The 22,162-nt window shown below is 38.5% G+C and overlaps 1 protein-coding gene across 3 annotated transcripts in view; it reads left to right on the forward strand.

Moving 5' to 3' along the window:
• The window catches only part of BAZ1B (bromodomain adjacent to zinc finger domain 1B), a 72,719-nt gene that overhangs the window by 4,211 nt on the left and 46,346 nt on the right, over positions 1–22,162 (forward strand). For all 3 annotated transcript variants that reach the window (XM_053213213.1, XM_027041958.2, XM_053213212.1), the window contains exons 2-5: positions 4,117–4,233; positions 8,928–9,072; positions 17,557–17,758; positions 21,969–22,090. In XM_053213213.1, coding sequence (XP_053069188.1) covers positions 4,117–4,233; positions 8,928–9,072; positions 17,557–17,758; positions 21,969–22,090 — 586 coding nt within the window. The remainder of the gene's footprint in view (positions 1–4,116; positions 4,234–8,927; positions 9,073–17,556; positions 17,759–21,968; positions 22,091–22,162) is intronic.

Raw genomic sequence — 22,162 nt, forward strand, 5'->3', positions numbered from 1 at the left:
ATGTTGGGTTGTAGGACTTTAAGTTTTTGATTTTCGGAATTAATCGTAGATTACTAGTTAAATTTTTCACGTATTGTCAGAGGGCATGCATTCCTAGATGTGAATCTTAGGTAGACAGTGCTGTCCAATAGAAATATAATGTGAGCCACAAGTAATTAAATGTTTTCCAGCTTAACCGACTGAGCCACCCAGGCACCCCCAGAGAGAGAGAAACTTAAGCAGGCTCCTTGCTCAGTGCAGAGCCTGATGCACATGGCTCAATTCCACAACTCTGGGATCATGACGTGAGCTGAGAATCAAGAGTTGGGTACTCAACCGACTGAGCCACCCAGGCTCCCCTCTGGTGGCAGAAAGATCTGGAGGATACTATGGTGGCTTTTTGAGTTTCTTGGAAGTGGCATCTGTCATGTTTTTCATCTGTTGGTCAAAACAAGGCATGTGACCGAGGCTAACATCAGTGGGGAGGGAATGGGCATTACTCTCCATAGGAGGCATTGCAAGCCACAGGGCAGAGGGTGGAGATGTAGAATCCTTTTATGGAAGGGAGGTGAATATTTGTAAATAATACAGTCTCCTATGCTTCAGGGTTCAGGGAATGTTTCAGGGGAAAGTCACTTTTAAGTTCATATCTAGAGTATGATTAGGGTAGATAGATCAAGAAGAGAAGAGTTTGTGAACTTGAAGATTCTTAAATTTTAATGGAAAGAAGTTTTATATAGCTAGAGTGAAGAAATGGGAATTGAGATAGAGTTGCTTAGTGGTGAGATACACAAAGGGGCTGGACCATATAAGTCCTTGGGAGATAGGCTGAGGAGTTTGGATTCTGCCTTAAATATATTGGAGGCTGTTCAAAAATTGGAGCAGGAGGCACTTGGGTGGTTCAGTTGGTTGAGCATCTTTTGACTCTTGTCTTTTGACTCGATTTGTGTCAGGTCGTGATGATTCATGGGATCAGGTCCTGCATCAGGCTCTGCACTGCTTGAAATTCTTTCCCTCTCTCTGCCCCCTCCCTCTTTCTCTCTCTCTCTCAAAGTAAATAAACTTTGAAAAAAAATTCAATCAGGATGGAAGCAGGCTTTTAGGTTGAAAGCTCACTGTGGCTGCAGTGTTGAGAATCTAGCCCTGAGACTAGTGAGGCAGTTACTAAATAAACGAGGCAATAGGTAATGGTGATCTGAACAAATGTACTAGCCCTTGAGAAGTACAATAGATTACAGAAACAATTTGGTAGATTTGACAGGATTTGGTAATTGATTGGGGAGGAATCAAGGATTGTATTTTGGTTATCACTTGGGTAGTTGGTCATTCTCTGATAATAGAGAACGCTGGAAGAGGATCTGGTGTTTTTTTTCCTTTTGTTTTGACTGGGAATGGGGGGTGAAGATAGGAAGTTTAGTTTGGGTGCTAGAAATTATTAGCATGTAGATAGTAATTGAAGTTATGGGCATTGATACTGCCACCGCGAATGAGAATGTTATGTTGATAGTGATTTTCAAAGGATGGTGGGAAAGCCATGTATCCAGGTAGAAGGGTCTTGTATTGTTTGAAAAACTATAATCAGCAAAAAAATTTAATATTTAAATATGTATCATTTGAGAAAAAAAGTTTCCCCCTTTTTTTCTTCTTAAAAGAATACCTGGGTGGCTCAGTCGGTTAAGCGACCAGCTTCGTCTCAGGTCGTGATCTTAAGGTTGGTTGGTGGGTTTGAGCCCCGCATTGGGCTCTGTGCTGACAGCTCGGAGCCTGGAGCCTGCTTCGGTTTCTGTGTCTCCTTCTATCTCTGCCCCTCTCCTGCTCGTGCTCTGTGTCTCTCTCTCAAAAATAAACTTAAAAAAAAAAAAAAAAAAAAAAAAGAATAAAAACCACTAAGTAAAGCTCAACAAAATCTTGATTGGTGGAGTGATTTTCAGTAATCTGGGAGCCAGAGGATTACTTCCCAGTGCGAACGTATTTGCATTTCAGGGGCCTGAGGGCAAATGAGATTTTAAAGTAAGCTGTAGAACTGGGTTTAAAAACAAATAAGATTGAGTAAAAGGATGTTTGGGTGAGAAGCACAAAGGACCTGAGGAGGATTACCGGTGAGGTCAATTAAAATGTTTAAAACTGTTATGGCTAGGTGGGAAGGGAGGATCAGAGGCTGAATTTAAATAATGGCTCTGTTGTGGAAGAGGAAGGACTGAACTGAGAAAAACCTAAGTGGTCGCAATTAGGGATTGAAGAGCTGAGTATGCTTCCCTCATTTCTGACTTTGACACAAGGGCCATTAAGAGAGATTGGGAATAATTGCTAAGGAGCAAGTTTAGGAGGGGAGGGAAGGGAAGGGGGTAAAAAGAAGAGTTTAGAAAAAGTTGGATTTGAGCATCTAGGTGATACCCGAGTTGTATGTTGTTGGCTGCATAGGTCTAGATCAAAGGAGAATCACTGGGCACATGACTCCTACTTTTAAAAATAACAGCTAATAACAGAAACTTAATCTTTAAGATCTATTTGTTTTATCTCACATTCTCTCTGATTACACAGTGAATTTCTTCAGTATAACTAAATAATCTATTAGAATGTTATCAAGCTCTTTAAATGCTTTAATAAATCCACTTTCTGATTCTTTTTTTTAAATTTAATTTTTATTTATTTTGAGAGAGAGGGAGGCAGACTCCCAAGCAGCCTCCGCAGTCCACGCAGAGCTCGATGTGGGGTTCAAACTCATCAACCGTGAGAACCGAAATCAACTGAGCCGAAATCAAGTCGCTTAACTGACTGAGTCACTCTGGCGCCCCTGATTCTTCCTGTCATGATTCACCTCCCCCCTCCCCGTGCAAACAGACAGAAACATAATAATTTATCTTATTGATTAGTTATGATAATGTCACTTTGGAAGTCATGCTATTTCCTTTTTTCTCCATAAATTTTTATAAATTTTCAGTGAGATTGAATTTGTATAGCTTTATATGGAAGCTTGACTCCTGGTTTTTACTGGTACTCTATTTTGTTTAATCATTTAAATATTAGTATCACCTCTCTGGTGAGGAAAATAGACTTAAACTGTTTTGTTTTTGGCAGATCCAGGGAATGCTACACTAAGGGAAGGTGCTCATACTATTGGCTAAAACTACTATTTTGTGTTATCTATGCATTTGTCCCTGTCATCTATCTTTGCACTGATTTCAAAGAATCTCTGTATATTTAAAATGAATTACTTGTTGAGTTGTGAGGTAGTATTACAGAGGGAGCTGCTTAAATACTTTTATTTCAACTACTATAAAAAGTGTCACTTGGAAAGTACAGAGATTGGCAGCTAATTCTCTAGTTGTGGTGTCAGTTTATTTTTTTGGGTAGCATCTGTTGCTGTGCATAAAATAAACTAGTTAACTTGTCATTTGAATTTGAATGTGTCTGGCTGATAGTGAATTCCAGTTGGGACGATGTGGAAAGTTACATTTATATGGCACTAACTTGTAGGATGTTTTCTTCCTCCATCTGCCTTACAAAGACCGAACAATGTCTGGTAAATGACTTGTGAGTGTAGTATTATCGGAGGCAACATAAAGGCTGGATAAGTATGATATCGAAATTATTTTTAGGGCTTTATGGAATTTATTTTTTAAACTCAACAGGTGTTTCCGAAGTAGGCTGGAAGCTTATAGTAAGTGGATCATTAGCTGGTATACAGGGCTATTCAAATTGCCTGTGAGACTGGGGTAGTCCTCTCCTCTTTCTGTGGAAGATTCTTAAACTTGCTGACCATCTAAGTTAGGTAACAATTCCACGTACCTTGCATTCTTATTCCTTACAACTTGTGTTTAATTTACCTTTCCTTTGTCTTACAAATTTTTAGTGCTGTGGGAATCTGAAACAGGTGAATTGAATAAATCACATTTGTACTAAAATAGTAATATTTTATTTGTAAAACAAAAACATGACAAACCATTTGAATCATACTTTGGCTTTAATAATTTTGTTTGGATTTGCCACTTGAAAACTGTGATTTCAATTTTACCTTACGCTGTACAATATAGAAAGGTTGCCATATTATAGACTTTTTTCTGTGTAAGTAATTTGTGGATGTGGATGAGTTTTCTCAGTTGCTTGATTATTATTTTCCTGAGCGACTGCTAACAGAGAGTATGAGGCCCGCCTGGAAAGGTACAGTGAGCGCATTTGGACCTGTAAGAGTACCGGAAGCAGTCAGCTAACACACAAGGAGGCCTGGGAGGAGGAACAGGAAGTTGCTGAACTGTAAGTAATAGAAGCATTGCCCTTCTAGCACCATCTTCAAATTATTGGGAAAGAGGGAATATTAACAGTAAAGCAATATTTGTATTTAAATTTATGGGCATACATTAGAATACATTAGTATAATGTATTGGTATCTGAGTGCCTTTGCCTAGTGGCATTTTGCTGGTAACAAAGTACGTGGAATATATGGTTGTATGTACACTTATTTAGGGTATTTACCAGGCTTTTAAGTGTTCTTGCTCTATACTTTTACCTTGTAAATATTCTGGAAATGTTCTAAGCAAAGGAAGCTGACACAATTTGGAAGTAACACAGGGGCAGCAAATTAGAAAATTTTCTTTATTTTGTGGTCATTTGAAATTTAGGACAGTCTTTACAGTGGCTATCAAAAAAAAAATTCACAGTTTGCGGTGCCTGAGTGGGTCAGTCGGTTAAGCATCCAACTCCTGATTTTGGTTCAGGTCATGATTTCATGGTTCGTGAGTTCAAGCCCTGCATTGGGCTCTGCACTGACAGTACAGAGCCTGCTCTGGATTCTATTTCCCTCTCTCTCTGCCCTGCCCCTGCTCTCTCTTCTCTCTCTCTCTCAAAATAAATACGTAAACTTAAAACACTTGTGTATGTTGAAAGTGCCTACTCATGTGGGTATTCTCTCAGAGAAAACACTCAGAATTTGGGCAGTAGGAGCTTGCAAAGGATACATGGAAACTAGGCGTGATAATAAAACAGAACTCTTTCGGGAAATGGGAATAGAAACTTTTTCTGTGGACTTTTCATTGACTTCTGTTGGTAGCAGATAAGCAGAGAGCATACAGTTTAGTAATCTAATACTGTTCTGCTTTTTTGCTGGTGTAATGACACTAGGTTCAGTTAAGACCTAGTTCTAGTAGTGGCTCCATCACTGACTAATAATCAGTTGAGTCTGTTAATCTGGTGCCTGTTTCTTCTTTGCTTGGTCACTTACATTGTTCCATTTTGGGTTAGTGTTATTACTTTAAAAGAAACTGTTTTTAAATGTTTGTTTATTTTTGAGAGAGAGAGGGAGAACAAGGATCTATCTGAAGTGGGCTCTGTGCTGACAGCAGAGAGCCCAATGTGAGGCTCGAACCCAAGAGCTGTGAGTGAGATCGTGACCTGAGCCCAGTCATGCAGCTGCTTAACTAACTGAGCCACCCAGGCCCCCCCTAAAAAAAATTTGTTTTTTAATGTTTATTTATTTTTGAGAGAGAGAGAGAGAGAGAGAGAAGAGAGACTGAGTGCGAGAGGGGGAGGGGCAGAGAGAGAGGGAGACACAGAATCCAAAGCAGGCTCCAGTCTCCGAGGTGTCCGCACAGAGCCTGATGCAGGGTTTGAACCCACGAACCGTGAGATTATGACCTGAGCCAAAGTTGGATGCTTTGCTGACTGAGTCACTCAGGCATCCCTGGATTAGTGTTAATTACATATGTGTCTTGTTTAGTGTACTAGACCAGGAGTTGTGCAACTTTATCTGTAAAGTGTCACTTAGTAAATATTTTAGGGTCTCTGTCTCAGCTATTTGTCTGTGACATTGTACAGTGAAAACAGCTATAGGTAAAATGTAAATGAATGTGAATGGCTGTAAATAAAAGAAAATTTTATTTACAAAAACCAGTGGTCGGCTGAATTTGGCCCTTGGGCTTTTGCTGACCCCTACAGTAGCTTGTGGACTTTAAGAAGAAAATCTTTTTATTTATTTATTATTATTTTTTAAATACAATTTATTGTCAAGTCAGCCAACATACAGTGTGTACAGTGTGCTCTTGGCTGAGTAGATTCCCATGATTCATCACGTACATCCGGTGCTCATCCCACAAGTGCCCTCCTCAGTGCCATTACCATTTTTCCTGCCCCTGTGCCCCTCATCAACCCGCAGTTTGTTCTCTGTATTCAAGAGTGTCTTATGGTTTGCCTCCGTCTCTGTTTGAAAGTATTTTTTTCCCCTTCCTAGCTTGTGGACTTCTTGAGGGCAGGTCTCATATTTGACTTATTCTTGAATTGGTTACAGTTCTGAGACGCTATCCTCTGCACTATATGAGCACTTACTGTTTGCTTTTTGCAAATAGAGATAATGTTGCCTTCTCTGGGTATCTTTTTGAGACAAAAAGTTGTGTGTGTGAAAATTATATGTAAATAAAAGATAGTAACCATTAACCTACAACAAAGAGTATGAAGAGTACTGAAGAGGAAATCAGTTATTGTTACTCTTTGGGAAAAATCCAAAGAGAATCCATAAAAAACTGTTAGGAGTAATAAGAGAATTCAGTTTCAAAATATAAATAAATTGCTTTCCTCCACACAAAGAGGCAGTGGGAATTTAGAGGGTAGAGACTAACCTGGAATTGTTAGGGAAAACTTCCTGTGGCTCTATGAGGAAGGTAACACTTGAAATATAGTTTGTACCAGATTATGGAAGACAAGATGAGCTATTCGTATTTAATTCTGTGAACAATAGGAGGACAGCAGTAATTTTTGAACAGGAGAGAAACATGGGATGGTTTTGGTGATTGATGTTTAGGCTTTGAGATTAATCTGGGAACTGTGTAGGAAGAGTTCAAGAAGGAAAAGCAGGTGGGAAGTTGATGTGGGCTTGCTAGGATAGTATTCAGGTAGAGAGTGATGGCATTATTGGGAATAGAAATAATGAGTTGGAGTCTGTAATCCTTCCTGAAAAGAGGGTTTTGGGCCATAGCTTTGGAAAACTGCTACAAACTTCTTGAAAAGTCATAATACTTAGGGTATTTAAGATTTTCAGAAGACCTCCAGTAAAGAAACTGTAGCTTGGTTTAACCTTGTGGATCTCAAACTTACTTGATCTTAGCCATTACAGCAGAGTGAAGTTCTAAAGAACACAGATGGGGGAATGTTTTATGTGATTTGATAGTGAACAGAATGTAGAGAATGATGAGAGGGATTACTGAAAAAGTATGATTATGCAATTTTTATTCAAGAAGAAATCTTTTTTTTTTTTTTTTTTTTGGTTTATGAAAGTAATGCATACTTGTTTAAGTATGTAAACACTACAGAGTTAGTAAAAGAATCTGAACATCATCGTCCATCCTCACTCCCCAGAAGTAGCTGTGGCCAGTGAAGTTTTAAAAAGCTTGGTGACTGGGAGGCTTATTAATAAGCATTTATAGGGGCCAGGAAAGGCCTCATGGAGTTAAGGAAGTCTGAGGACATCTTTGGAGGATGATTAAGCTGGGAGGGAGGATGGTGGGGAGAGGACAAAGGTAAAACCCTTAACAAAGGCAGGGAGACTATAAGCTTATTGATGGGAATGGGGAAAAGCAGATATAACTCAGGTAAATTTTAAGGCAGTATGGTAAGAGATTTTAAATCTAGCAGTCAGTTGGAGGAACATTTTTAGTTATGAACAGAGTGGGAATATGATGATAGTAAGCCTAATACTTGGATGTGTACGAATGTTCTCATGCCTGGTCCTTCCTTGCCTTGCAACACAAATATTAATTGATCTGGCCAGAACTGGAGATCTTAAATTTTTTTTTTTTTAATGTTTATTTTTGAGACAGAGAGAGACAGAGCATGAACGGGGGAGGGTCAGAGAGAGAGGGAGACACAGAATCTGAAACAGGCTCCAGGCTCTGAGCTGTCAGCACAGAGCCCGACCCTCACGGACTGTGAGATCATGACCTGAGCCGAAGTCGGATGCCCAACCGACTGAGCCACCCAGGCGCCCCCAGAACTGGAGATCTTAATGAGTTTCCATTTAGATTGCTTCCCATTTTCTGCTATCATGAAGAATCCAGCAATGACCATCTTTGTGCACATGCTGATACTTTTTAAAAAAAATTTTTTTTAACATTTATTCATTTTTGAGAGTGAGAGAGACAGAGCATGAGCAGGGGAGGGGCAGAGAGAGAGGGAGACACAGAATCTGAAGCAGGCTCCAGGCTCTGAGCTGTTAGCACAGGTTCTGACGCAGGGCTCGAACCCATGGAGTGTGAGATCATGAAGCTGAAGTCAGACGCTTAACCGACTGAGCCACCCAGGCGCCCCAGGTTGACACTTTTGATAATTGTCAACCTGCTTTCCAAAAGAGTAGAAACCTAGGCTGTCAGCTGTGCATGAATGCACATTGCACTCTTTCCTTGCTTATACTGGGCATGTTCGTGAGTTTAGTAAGTCGAAAGTAGCACTTAATTGTTTCACTTTTGCAAGAGCTTTGGAGTTCAAGTCATGGTTCCAGTCCTTCCTGATTTATTTTCCTTACTCATAAAATCAAAATTCTACACCCCTCCTGAGGCATTGTGGGTACTAACTGAATGAATGCATAGGGAAGCATTTTCTTGATGAAGGTGTAACACAAATAGACTCAAGTTACAGTCTTCTAACAAAAAATGGGCAAAGGGTATGAATAAATAATTCATACCTGAAAAGGGAAGTCTACTATAAAAACAAATGGGAAAATGTTCAGCCTTACTGATGATGTGCCTGTTACTCTTATTTTCCAGATGAGAAAATTAACCTGGATAGGTCCATCTGACAGAGTTCTTTACCAGTTCCTTCTTTGTCCTGTGTGCCACATGGTTTTAATCTTTGTGTTCCCCAGTGCCTCACTTAGCTTTGCTAAAGAAATGTTTGAATTAACTTGAATTAATTGTCTAGATAGGTTTTTCTGCATTTTCTTGGTAACTAATAATGTGTTTGTTTAGTTTGAAGGAAGAGTTCCCTGCCTGGTACGAGAAACTTGTTCTGGAAATGGTTCACCATAACACAGCCTCTCTAGAGAAGTTAGTAGATACTGCTTGGTTGGAGATCATGACCAAATATGCTGTGGGAGAAGAGTGTGATTTTGAGGTAAGTACCTGCTCCCCCCTTTTTTGGTACAATTTGACTCCATAACCATATGTCAGGATTAGAGCTTCTAGTATAGATTATAGAGTACATTTCTGTGTGCAAAATTGTGTTATATTTGAAGTTTGCTTTGCTTAGTGTCAGATATTTATAAGGGCCAAATTTTAGAACCATAATCATTGTTGGGAATATTTAACATTATGTTAATATTACAAAAATTGTTACACTGTGTACTGCTGCATCCTTGTTTTCCTTGTTTTAGCCCTTTTTGATAACTGCTGTCTTGACTTTTTTTGGTTGTGTAATTTTTTCATACTTTGTTTCAAAGACTTTCAGATGTTTAATCCAAATCTGTGGTACCAAAAGCAAAGAATGTCATTTCACTACAATAGTGAGCAAGTTGACTTTTTTCTTTCTCTGCTAAATTTGTTTTTTTTGTTGTTGTTGTTTTTGTTTTTTAAAATTTTTTTGTTTTTATTTGAGAGAGAGAGAGACCGAGCAGGAGCATGGGAGGGGCAGAGAGAGAGGGAGAGACAATCTGAAGCAGTCTCCAGGCTCTTTGCTGACTGCACAGAGCCTGATGAGGGGCTCTAACTCATGAACTGTGAGATCATGACCTGAGCCGAAGTCGGATGCTTAACTGACTGAGCCACCCGGGCACCCCTGCTATATTTGTTTTTTAATTTTGTAGCCCAAATAGCACAAGGATAACTATTACTAAAGTGATAATAACCTAAAACTAAAGCAATCCCTGTATAATCCTTTGAAAGCTTAAAGTAAGATTCAGGAGTAAGGGAACTAACATTTGTTAAATACCTATAGTGGACACTAGGCTGGTTGCTTTACCATAATGTCTTGCAGAATATGCACAGAAATGTTGAAGTAGTAAATAGGCTCAAATTTCTTTCTTTCTTTCTTTCTTTCTTTCTTTCTTTCTTTCTTTCTTTCTTTCTTTCTTTCTTTCTTTCTTTCTTTTCTTTCTTTCTTTCTTCCCTCCCTCCCTCCCTCCCTTCTCTCTTTTCTTTTGTTTTCTTTTCTTCCTTCTCTCTCTCCCTTCCTCACTCATTCACTCACTCAGATATTTAAATAGCGTGTTCAGAGGCGCTTGGCTGGCTCAGTCGGTGGAGCATGTGAGTCTTGATCTCGGGGTTGTGAGTTCAGGCTCCACATTGGGTGTAGAGATCACTCAAAAAAGAAAATTAAAAACAAAACAAAACTTGTTGATACTGATGTTTCAGTTAAGAATGATTTTGTCTGTATGTAATGAAGTAGCTAACTAGCAGTGCCCAGTACTTCTCAAGCTTTAGCCTAAATAGAATCACTTAAAGGACTTCTGAATATACATTCTTGGGTGCCATCCCCTGATAGTTTGGTTCAGAAGGTCTAGGATAGGCCCTAAAAGTATGCATTTCTAACAAGCTCTAGGGTATGATGATGATACTCTGTGGATAGCATTGAGTAGTATAGCATTGGTTTAGGCAGTGAAAACATTTGGTTATCTCATGTGAGTCTTAGAGGTGGGTGACACCAGATGTGGCGTAGAGGTTGGGAAATATTGTCAAGGACCTATGCTTTGTATCTTTCTGCCTTTCTGCTTTGGGCTTCTCAATGTATTGGTTTTGTCCTTAGCTTTGGTGCCTCTTGGTTGTGAACTTACGACTGTATTCAGAGTGAGAAAATGCTTATATAAGCATTGTAAGAAAATTGTAAGAAACAGGAGGGAGTGGGTACTGGAACAAGAAGAGAGTAATGTAGTTGTGGAAGAGAAGAGTATTTCGGTAGTAAGGTGTGACCCATTTCACAGGGAGATGGGAGTAATACCCCGACATCACTTTTCTTCCACTATCTGATTTTCTGCTCTTGTTTCTCATGGGTTGAACTCACCAAAATCTAGAGGACAAGGGAGCCCTTTGATGTAGGCCACAGAGATCAGCCTGTATAAGCCCAGAGCAAGGTAGACCAGAATGGAGACACATTTGGAGTGGCACGAGGAAAATAGGCTGTACGCATCTGGAAGGTGAAAGAGGAAAAGTTTGACAGAGGGGGAGAGAGAAATTAAAATTGGGGAGATCTGTATGCTCATAAAACGTATGAAAACGTAGTGATCCAAGAAATCAAGTAAAAAGCATAGCAGGACCATTTTATACATATCAGATTAGTAAATAAGAAAAAGTAAAAATAATGCCAAGTTTTGACAAGAATGTGGAACTATTTTGATAAACACTTCAACATTATTGAAGACAATTGAATGTGCACATACCTTTTGACCAAGGATTTTTTTCTTAGATACCTTTTTTTGTTGGTGTTTTTAAATGTTTATTTTACTTTTGAGAGAGAGAGAGAGAGAGAGCGGGAGTGAGGAGGAGCAGAGAGAGAGGGAGGCAGAGAATTCCAAGCAGGCTTTGCACTGTCAGCACAGAGCCCAATACAGGGCTTGAATTCACAAAACTGAGATCCTGACCTGAGGTAAAATCGAGAGTTGGATGCTTAACTGACTGAGCCACTTAGGTGTCCCTGAATATCATTTTAATAACTAATAATGTCGAAGATCTTCTCATATTTTTGTTGCTATGTCTGTTCAAATGTCCATTTTGGGGCGCCTGGGTGACTCAGTCGGTTAAGTGTCCGACATCGGCTCAGGTCATGATCTCATGGTCCGTGAGTTCAAGCCCCACGTCGGGCTCTGTGCTGAAAGCTCAGAGCCTGGAGCCTGTTTCAGATTCTGTGTCTCCCTCTCTCTCCAACCCTCCCCCATTCATGCTCTGTCTTTCTCTGTCTCAAAAATAAACATTAAAAAAAAATAAAAAAAAATCTTTGTCCATTTTTAAATTGGATTGTTTTCTTGTTTTTGAGTTTTGAGACTTTTTTATTCTGGATACAAGTTCTTTATTAGATCTGGATACAAGTTCTTTATTTGCTCCCCACTAGGGCTTGTGTTTTATGTTTTTTTGTTTTTTAATGTTTATTTTTTTGAGAGAGAGAGAGTGCAAGCAGGGGAGGGGCAGAGAGAGAGGAAGACACAGAACTCGAAGCAGGCTTCAGGCTCTGAGCTGTCAGCACAGAGCCTGACATGGGGCTCAAACTCATGGACCATGAGATCATGACCTGACCCAAAAGTCAGACACTCAACCTACTGAGCCACCCAGTCGCCCGTTGAGGCTTGTGTTTTGATTCTCTTAACAGTGTCTTTTAAAGAGCACAATTTTTTTAGTTTTCATGATGCTGAATAGAAAGCAACTATGCCTAGTGGTATTTGTAATTATATAATATAAATGATCTAAACATTTAAGTTAAAAGATAGAAATTGCCAGATTGGATAAAAAAGCAAGATGCAATTATATGCTGCCTATACAATGCAAATAGGATAATGGTAAAAAGATGGAGAAAGAGGTATCATCTTAACATTAAAAGAAATCTGGGGTCACCTGGGTGGCTCAGTCACTTAAGCTGACTTCAGCTCAGGTCATGATCTCATGGTTTGTGAGTCCAAGCGCTGCATTGGGCTCTGCACTGACTGTGGAACCTGCCTGGGATTTTCCCTCTCTCCCTCTCTCTCTTCCCCTTCCCCCAACTCTCTCTCAGAGTAAATACATAAACTTAAAAAAAAAAAAAAAGAATTCTGGAATGGCAAGGTGCCTGGGTGGCTCTGTAGGTTGAGCACCCAACTCTTGATTTTGGCTCAGGTCCTTATCTCACAATTGTGAGATTGAGATTGAGCCCGGTGTGGAGCTCTCTGTTGGGCTTGGAGCCTGAGATTCTTTCTACCTCTCCCTCTGCCCCTCCTTCCCTGCTTGTGTGTGTGTGTGTTCTTTTTCTATCTCACAAAAGGAAAGAAATCTGGAATGGCTATGTAGATATAAGACAAAGTAGATTTCAGGGCAAAAAGTATTACCATAGGTAAAATTTTTTTTTAATTTTTTTTTTTTTTTTTTTTAGTGTTTATTTTTGGGAGAGAGAGAGTGTGTGAGCAAGGGTGGGCAGAGAGAGAGGGAGACACAGAATCTGAAGCAGGCTCCAGGCTCTGAGCTGTCAGCACAGAGCCCGATGCGGGGCTTGAACTCAAGAACTAACTGCGAGATCATGACCTGAGCTGAAGTTGAACACTTAACAGACTGAGCCACCCAGGCGCTCCTACATTTTTTTTTTTTTAAATTTGAATTTTAGTTAAGAAATCTTTCATAATGAGAGGGGTCAGTTTTTTAAGAAGACACAGCAGCCTTTAATGTTTATGCATTTACTAATGAGTTTTTCAAGATATATGAAACAAAAATGGATAGAGCTGTAAGAAGAAATAGATATCATAGTTATGGTTGGAGTTTCCAACACCTCTCTTCTCAGTAACTGATAGAAAATGGAGACAGAAAGTCAGCAAGAATATGGAAAACTTGAGTTAGCATTATCTACCAATGTGACTTAATTACCATTTATAAAATACTCTACCTGATAACTACAGAAAAGACATTCCTCTCAAATGTATAGTTTACCAAGGTGGATCATACTCTGGGCCATAAAATAAATTGAAAAGGATTCAAGTCCTACAGAGAATATACTGTGATGAAAATGGAATTACATTAGAAACCAATAATAGTTATCTGGAAACTGCAAATAATTGGAAATTACAAATAATTGGAAACTAAATAACATACCTTTAACTTACTCAGAGTTGAGGGAAAATCAAAAGGGAAATTAGAAAATGTTTTGAACTGAATGTGAATGAAGGCATCTGGGTGACTCAGTTGGTTAAGCATTTGACTCAGGTGATGATCTCACGGTTCCTGAGATCAAGCATGCTTGGGAAATTCTCTCTCTCTCTTCCCCTCTCCCACTCTCCCTCCCGCTCCCTGCTTGGATGTGCGTCTCTCTCTCTCTCTCTCTCAAAATAAATAAACATTAAAAAAAAAAAAATGAAAACACAATATATTAGAATTTGTGAGATGTTGCTTATGGTAGGGCTTAGGAGAAATGTATAGCACTAAACAACCAAGCAACTTTAAACAAACAAAATAGAAAGTTCTCAAATCATTGACTTCTACCTTAAGAAATTAAGAAAAAGAAGAGCTTTCAAATTCAAAGAAAACAAGAAGAAAAGATTTAATAAGTTTAGATCAAAGTGAAAATCAGTAAAATAGAAAACAGGAAAGTCGTGCAACCAAAAGCTGGTAATTTGAAAAGATCAGTAAAATTGATAAACCTCTAGCCAAACTCTCAGGAAAAAAAGAGAGGATACAAATTAACCAATATGAGGAATTAGATGATGTCACTACAGTCTACATATATTGACAGGATTATGAGAGAATGTTAGGAGCATCTTTATGCCAATAAATTTGACAACTTAAATGGACAAATTCCTTGAAAGATACTGCCAAAATGCATTCAGCAAGAAATAAAAACCTTAACAGTCCTATATCTATTAAAGAAAATGAGTTTGTAGTTAAAATTATCTGGCCAAACTCCAGGCCCAAATGTCTTCATTGGTGAGTTCTACCAAACATTTAAGGAAGAAATAGCACCTATTCTATCCGGACGTTTCCAGAAAATAGAAGAGCGGAGGGAGGAGGGAATTCTTTGCACATTATTGTATGAGGTCAGTATTACCCCAATACTAAGACCATATAAACACATTATAAGAAAAAACTATGGATAAGGCAAAAAAAAATTCTGTGTTCACAAAACTCCTGTGTGAACATAGATGCAAAATTTCTTTATTTTATTTTTATTAAAAAATTTTTTTTAATGTTTATTTTTGGGAGAGAGTGCAAGTGGAGATGGGGCAGAGAGAGAGGGAGACACAGAATCTGAAGCAGACTCCAGGTTCTGAGCTATCAGCACAGAGGCTGACGTGGGGCTCCCACCCATGAACTGTGAGATCATGACCTGAGCTGAAGTTGGATGCTTAACTGACTGAATCACCCAGGCACTCCTATTTTTATTGTTTTTATTTTTAGAGAGCAAGAGAGAGACCACAATCAGGGGAGAGGGGCAGAGGGGAGAGAGAGAGAAGGAGAGAGAAAATCCCAAGCAGGTTCCACGTTCAGCACAGAACCCAGCTCAGGGCTCGATCACGCAACCCTGGGATCATGACCTGAGGCAAAATCAAGAGTTAGAAGCTCAACTGACTGAGCCACCCAGGTACCCATAGATGGAAAATTTTCTAATCAAAATTTTAGCAAATGAAATGCAACACTTCCTTAGGAGAAGGATAATTCATCATTACCCAGTGGGGTTAATCCTCCAAATGCAAAGTTGTTATAAATTTATGTATAATTCTTTTTTATTTTTTTAATTTTTTTTAATTTTTTTTTTTTTTTTAGCGTTTATTTATTTTTGAGACAGAGAGAGACAAAGCATGAACGGGGGAGGGTCAGAGAGAGGGAGACACAGAATCCGAAACAGGCTCCAGGCTCTGAGCCATCAGCACAGAGCCCGACGCGGGGCTCGAACTCACGGACCACGAGATCATGACCTGGGCTGAAGTCGGCCGCTTAACCGACTGAGCCACCCAGGCACCCCTGTATAATTCTTTTTTAAAATATATTTGTAAATTTACATCCACGTTTGTTAGCACGTAGTGCAACAATGATTTCAGGAGTAGATTCCTTAATGCCCCTTACCCATTTAGTCCACCCTCCTCCCACAATCCTTCTAGTAACCCTCTGTTCTTTATATTTAAGAGTCTTTTATGTTTTGTCCCCCTCCCTGTTTTTTATGTTATTTTTGCTTCCCTTCCCCTTATGTTCATCTGTTTCGTATCTTAAATTCCTCATATGAGTGAAATCATACGATACTTGTCTTTCTCTAATTTTGCTTAGCATAATACCCTCTGGTTCCATCCACATTGTCATAAATGGCAAGATTTCGTTCTTTTTGATTGCTGAGTAGTACTCCATTGTATATATTTATGTACCACATCTTTATCCATTCATATGTTGATGGACATTTGGGCTCTTTTAAATTTATAATTCAGTTAAGAACAACCAAGAAAAACTATATGGTCATCTCCAGTTTACACAAAGAAAGCATTCAACAAAGTCTGACATTAGTTCCTAATAAAAACTTACAGCAAACTGCAAATAGAAATTTCTTCAACCTAAAAAAAAAAAAAAAAGAAGTTTCTTCAACCTGATAAAGGATATTTACAGATTAGTCACCAGCTAGCATTATACCTAATGGTAAAAGACTGAATGCTTGCTCTCCCACTCCATTTAACATTGTATTTGAGGTTCTAGCTAGTTGTATGTCAAGAAAAGGAAATAAAGGGCATCTAAATTGTAAAGGAAGAAGTATAGTTATCTTTATGTGTAGACAGCATGATTGTCCATGTAGAAAATCTGGAATCTCCCATAAAACCTCTTAGAACTAACAAGTGAGTTTAGCAGGGTAGCAGGATATAGGGTAAATAATATGAAAACCAATGTTAGCAACATGCAATTGGAAATTGAAATTTAGAAAGATCAGTACCATTTATGATAACATCAAAAATATGCTGTGCTCTAGGAGTAAATCTGACAAGAGGCATACAAGACCTAGACACTAAAAATTATAAAATGTTTCTGAGAGAAATTAAACAAGATCTTAAATGATGGAGAGAGATACTGTCTTCATGGGTCAGAAAACTCAGTATTGTTATAATGGCAGTTCTTCCCAAAGTGATGTGTAGATACACCACAAATGCTATAAAATCCTAGCAGCTTTTCAACTATACTCAAATTAAAAAATTATTTTAAAAAATCCCAGAAGCTTTTTTATGGGAACTGTCAAGCTGATTGTAAAATTCATGTGAAAATGCAAAGAACTTTGACAAAGAACAACCAAGTTAGAGGTATAATACTGTCTGATTTTGAGCCTTATTTTCAAGTATTAAGGTGGTATGAAATTGTTGTAAAGATAGACTAATAGATTCATTGGGACACAATAGCATCCAGAAATAGACTCCTATACGTCCATCCATGTATACACATGCTGCTCATTTTTGATAGTTAGATGATTAAGTGAAGAAAAGATAGTCTTTTCAACAGATGATTCTAAAATAATTGGATATTCGTATGTATAGTTATATATTTATCAAAGATATTATTTTTAAGTAATCTCTACACCCAACGTGGAGTTGGAACTCACAACCTCAGGATCAAGAGTTGCATGCTATTCTGACTGAGCCAGCTAGGCACCCCTATGTAGTTGATTTTTTAACAAAATGGAAGTTCTTGAACTGTGTTTACACATATGTCAGGTTAGTGTAGTGATGGCCTTTTAGCCGTAGTACATCGGTACATGAATTATGAACTAGATTGTGATCATTTTATTTTTTAAGGTATCCTACTGCCGTTTAGAAGTCTGAGAAACAAAGTTGGAAAAAAAATCACAACTTGGCTACTTTTTCAGTGAATTTTTTTGTCAGGTGAAGTGGGATATATATTGGATAATATATCCTAAACATCTTTAGGTTCTTGGTTCTTTATTATCTTTGATTCTCTCTTGTCTCCTTTATAGGTTGGGAAGGAAAAAATGCTCAAGGTGAGGATTGTGAAGATTCATCCTTTGGAGAAAGTGGATGAAGAGGCCACTGAGAAGAAATCAGACGGTGCCTGTGATTCTCCCTCAAGTGACAAAGAGAATTCTAGCCAAATTGCTCAGGATCATCAGAAGAAGGAGCCAATTGTAAAAGAGGATGAAGGAAGGAGAGAGAGTATTAGTATGTATGATGCTAGCTTTCCTTAGTGAGTTATGCTACTCTGTTTATTTTATCCTCCATAAATCTTTTGAGTTCTAACAATTAAATTTGTAATTAAGTTTTATAGATAAATATGTTTTTGTTCATTTATGATTCAGAAAACAATTAAAATATCCACTAAGGGAATCAAGATTTGAATCTCCCCACACAGTTAAGACCAGGGGGAAGTCTTACCTCTGGCTGCTTAGAAATCTGTGTGCACATACCTGCCTACTCAGGATGGGAAAGAGTTTGCTTTCCTTTTCTCCCAAGTTGGACATTCATAAGGATGCGTGGAAGGGGGGTGATTGGAATAGGAGGAGCTAATTCGAATCCATCCTTCCTTCCTTTCTTTTCTTTTCTTTTCTTTTCTTTTCTTTTCTTTTCTTTTCTTTTCTTTTCTTTTCTTTCTTTCTTTCTTTCTTTCTTTCTTTCTTTCTTTCTTTCTTTCTCTCTCTCTCTCTCTCTCTCTCCCTCTCTCCCTCTCCCTCTCCCTCTCTCTCTATCTCTCTCTCTTTACCTCTCTCTCTCTCTCTCTCTCTCTCTCTCTTTCTTTCTTGTATATTGGTTTATTTTTGAGAGGGAGAAAGAGCCCATCCGCACAAGCAGGGGAGGGGCAGAGAGAGAGGGAGGTACAGAATCCGAAGCAGGTTCCAGGCTCTGAGCTGTCAGTGCAGAGCCTGACGGGCTCAAACTCTTGAACCATAAGATCATGACCTGAGCTGAAGTCAGACACTTAACCGACTGAGCCACCCAAGGGTCCCGCTCTTTTTTTTTTTTTTCTTTTTTCATTTTGTAAGCCATTGCGGTGCTTTTAAGAGATTTCATTTTATCTGCATAAATTCAGGTCCCTCTCAGATAGGAATTGCCAGAATTGTGAAACTCTAAAAGTAAATTTTAGGGGCCTGGAGACCTTAACCATGATGTGTTGAAAGTTGAGAAACAGAGATGTTGTTCACCGGGGAGACTTTTTAGCCTCTGAGTCCTTCTTTTTTTTTTTTTTTTTTTAAATTTGTGTAAATAAGGAATTTATTTGGGTCCCTTCTTTTTCCAAAAATAGGATTACTCAAGAGGGTTTGTGTATACTGATCCCCTCTCTGTGACTGTTAGAGGATCCAGTAATTTTACTTCATTACTTAACTGTCATAAAGTTCGAGTTAGAATGTTGCATTAGAATGTTCCACTGTCTGCCTTCTGTTTTGTGTCTCCAGATGTTTTGGATATGTGCAGATGGTTTTAGAGGGATGTCCTTACCTACTCCCAAGGCAGCTTCTGAGATTGTTGTGTAGCTGTCCCCCTCCCCCGCAGTTGTTGATACTTTAGTTTTGTTTTCCACTGTGTACTATGAATGCTAATGTCTGTGTTTTTCAGTTTTTCTCCTTTTTGATACTGGAGGTTTATGATATGTGTGTTTTTCACAGATCCTAAGATTTGAGGAGGATAAGTGTTTTGGTTAAGTGTTGGCTGTTAGGTCTTCTAACACTTCTTTTCTTATAGAACAAATCATTGGCATACCAATGATGTGTTACAGTTGTTAGTTTTATACCTTAAGCATCATGTGCCAGGAACTGCTGGTTTTAGGCTTTGGCTATTTTTTAGAGCCTGTGCCTTAGTTCAGGTTTTAATTATTGGGATATAATGTCATTTCTAGTATATTGTTACGCGTCGTAGGTGAGCTAAAGAATGTTACAGTGTACTCTGAATGTCTTCAGGGAAAAATTGATTAGAATTTTCATAGAAATATGATAGGCAAATTCCAGTATGAAAAATATGTTCTCATCATGTGACCTTGCCTTTTACTTTGTGGGGGGTAGAAATAATGTATTAGGGCAGGAACTTTTCAGCTTTGTGTTCCTAACCTCTCTGGTAGCAACTTATGTATTCTTCCTCCATCTTAGAAGGGAGTGGTCTTTCCAATTGGCGAAGGTACTTGTTCTTTGAATTCCATTCCCTCCTAGTTTTTCAAGGAATAGGTAAACTTATTACTCTACTATAGAATGTTTTAAACCCTTTTTCTAATCATTCTTAACTTATAAATAAAGTCCCATTTTCTAAAAACAAAAACTATCCTCCCTTGATCCTGTTGTTCTATTTCTGTCTTAATTCATTCAAGGTAAGATTCTTGAGAATGTTGTCTCTGCTTTCTGACCATGAGTTTATTCCTTACACTGTTATGTATAAGTGTGACTTCTGCCTCTTTATTCCTAAAACTGTTCCTAATAAGGTTATAGGTGACCCCCTAATTGCAGAATTCACTGATTTCTTTTGTTTTTTTTTTTTTTTTTTACTTTTCTGTTCCATTTAACACTGTTGGTCACTCTCATATCTTTCAGCTTATTTAGTACCATAGTCTCTTAGGTTTCCCAACTACTTTTCTGTTTTATTTTTATTTTTAGTAATTTCTGCACCCAATATGGGACTTGAACTCATGACCCTGAGATCAAGAGTCACATGCTTTTCCAACTGAACCAGCCAAGCACCCCTACTTTCCTGTTTTGTTTTTCTTTTAACCTCCTTTTCTCATTAAATTATTTTTCATAGGAATTTTCTGCTCCCCCCCTTTTTTTTTGGTGCAAAAAGGTGATTTTATTAAAGTACGGGGATAAAGCCTGTGGGCAGGAAGAGCTGCCTGCTGCCTTTTTTTTTTTTAAGTTTGTTTATTTATTTTGAGAGAGAGAGTGTACGCATGTGATTGGGAAATGGACCGAGAGAGAGAATGGGAGAGAGAATCCTAAGCAGGTTCTGTGCTATCAGTGAGGAGCCCAATATGGGGCTCAAACTCATGAACCATGAGATAGTGACCTGAGCCGAAAATAAGAGTTGGTCATTTGACCTGCTGAGCCACCCAGGCACCCTTGCTGCCTTTTTATTTTTCTGCAGAAGTGTACTGTTACATTTCATTCTGTCCACAGTTTAAATTCTTAATCTGTATAAAGGCTGACGATTTCCAGGACCACATCAGTTTAACTCCTAAACTTTAGATCTAGTCTTCACATGCATGTCCCAAGCAGTTCAAATTTAACACCTGTAAAGCTGAATTAATCGTCTTGCTTATGTTGTCTTCCCAAGGCATGTCAACAAGAATCCTGCTAGTCTTTCAGCATTCTTTTACTCAGTTAATGACACTGTCGTCTCCTTGGTCCCTAAGGCAGAAAACTTGGAAGCCGTTAGCATTTCCACATCTAGGTGGTTACCAAGTCTTGTATTCTAAATACCTCTTGACTCTTTTAGTCTCCATTCCAGTTACATTAATTCAGGTGTTTAGTATTACATCTTGTGATTTCCCATTCTTCAGTCTCACCTTGCCATTTTACTCATTTTCTAACTTTCAAAAGTGTTATTTTCTTTCTCAGTTTTTTTCAGACTAGTAATCTTTCAAAATGTATATCTAGTTAGTTAGACAAGAAATCCTTTGTTTCCCTAGTGCCCATGAGACAAATTCCAGTCTCTAAAGGGTATACAGTGTTAGGGCTCCTGGCTGCTGGCTCAGTTGGTAGAGCATGTGACTCTTGATCTTAGGGTCTCGAGTTCAAGCCCTACGCTGGACATTGGACATGGAGCCTACTTAAAAAAAAAAAAAAAAATTAATGGGGGTACCTGGGTGACTCGGTTAAGTGTTCAACTTCGGTTCAGGTCATGATCTCACAGTTTATGAGTTTGGGCCCCACATTGGGCTCTTTGCTGTCAGTGCAGAACCTGCTTCAGATCCTGTCTCCCTCTCTCTGTCCTTCCCCTGCTCATACTTTCCCTCTTTCAAAAATAAACATTTAAAATTTTTTTAAAAAAGGTGTACAGTGTTATTTATAATTTGGCTCCTACGTATCTTTAGTCTGATGTTTTTACTATAGCGTAGATCATATTCACTCATTTTACGGCTTATAGTCTCTGAACAAGTTCTAGTCATTCTAGGCCTCTCCTTTGCCTGTCTTCCAGACCAAGTTAGAGTTGCTCCTCTCTGCTCTCATAGTATTTTTTTTGTCCCAATCTCTGTTACAGTATTTTGCCACATTATATTGTAAGTTTTGTAGACTCTCACAGACTTGATCTGCTTGAGGTAAGGACTTTATGATTCATCTTTGTGTCTCATCACTCAGTGCCTGGTGCAGAGTAGGTGTTCAATAAGATTATTAATAAATGAATGGATAAAATTAAAGACGTATTTTTTTCACTAATTTTCTATTGATTTGACTAGATGACAGAGCACGTAGATCTCCACGAAAACTCCCTACTTCATTAAAAAAAGGAGAAAGGAAATGGGCTCCGCCAAAATTTTTGCCTCACAAATATGATGTGAAATTACAAAATGAAGATAAGGTTAGTTGGCACTTTATATTAAACCTCTTAAATGTCGAAAATGCTATTTCAGAAAATATCATAGGGCCAGTT

Source organism: Acinonyx jubatus, chromosome E3, assembly GCF_027475565.1.
Source record: "Acinonyx jubatus isolate Ajub_Pintada_27869175 chromosome E3, VMU_Ajub_asm_v1.0, whole genome shotgun sequence".
NCBI classification, from domain to species: Eukaryota; Metazoa; Chordata; class Mammalia; order Carnivora; family Felidae; genus Acinonyx; species Acinonyx jubatus.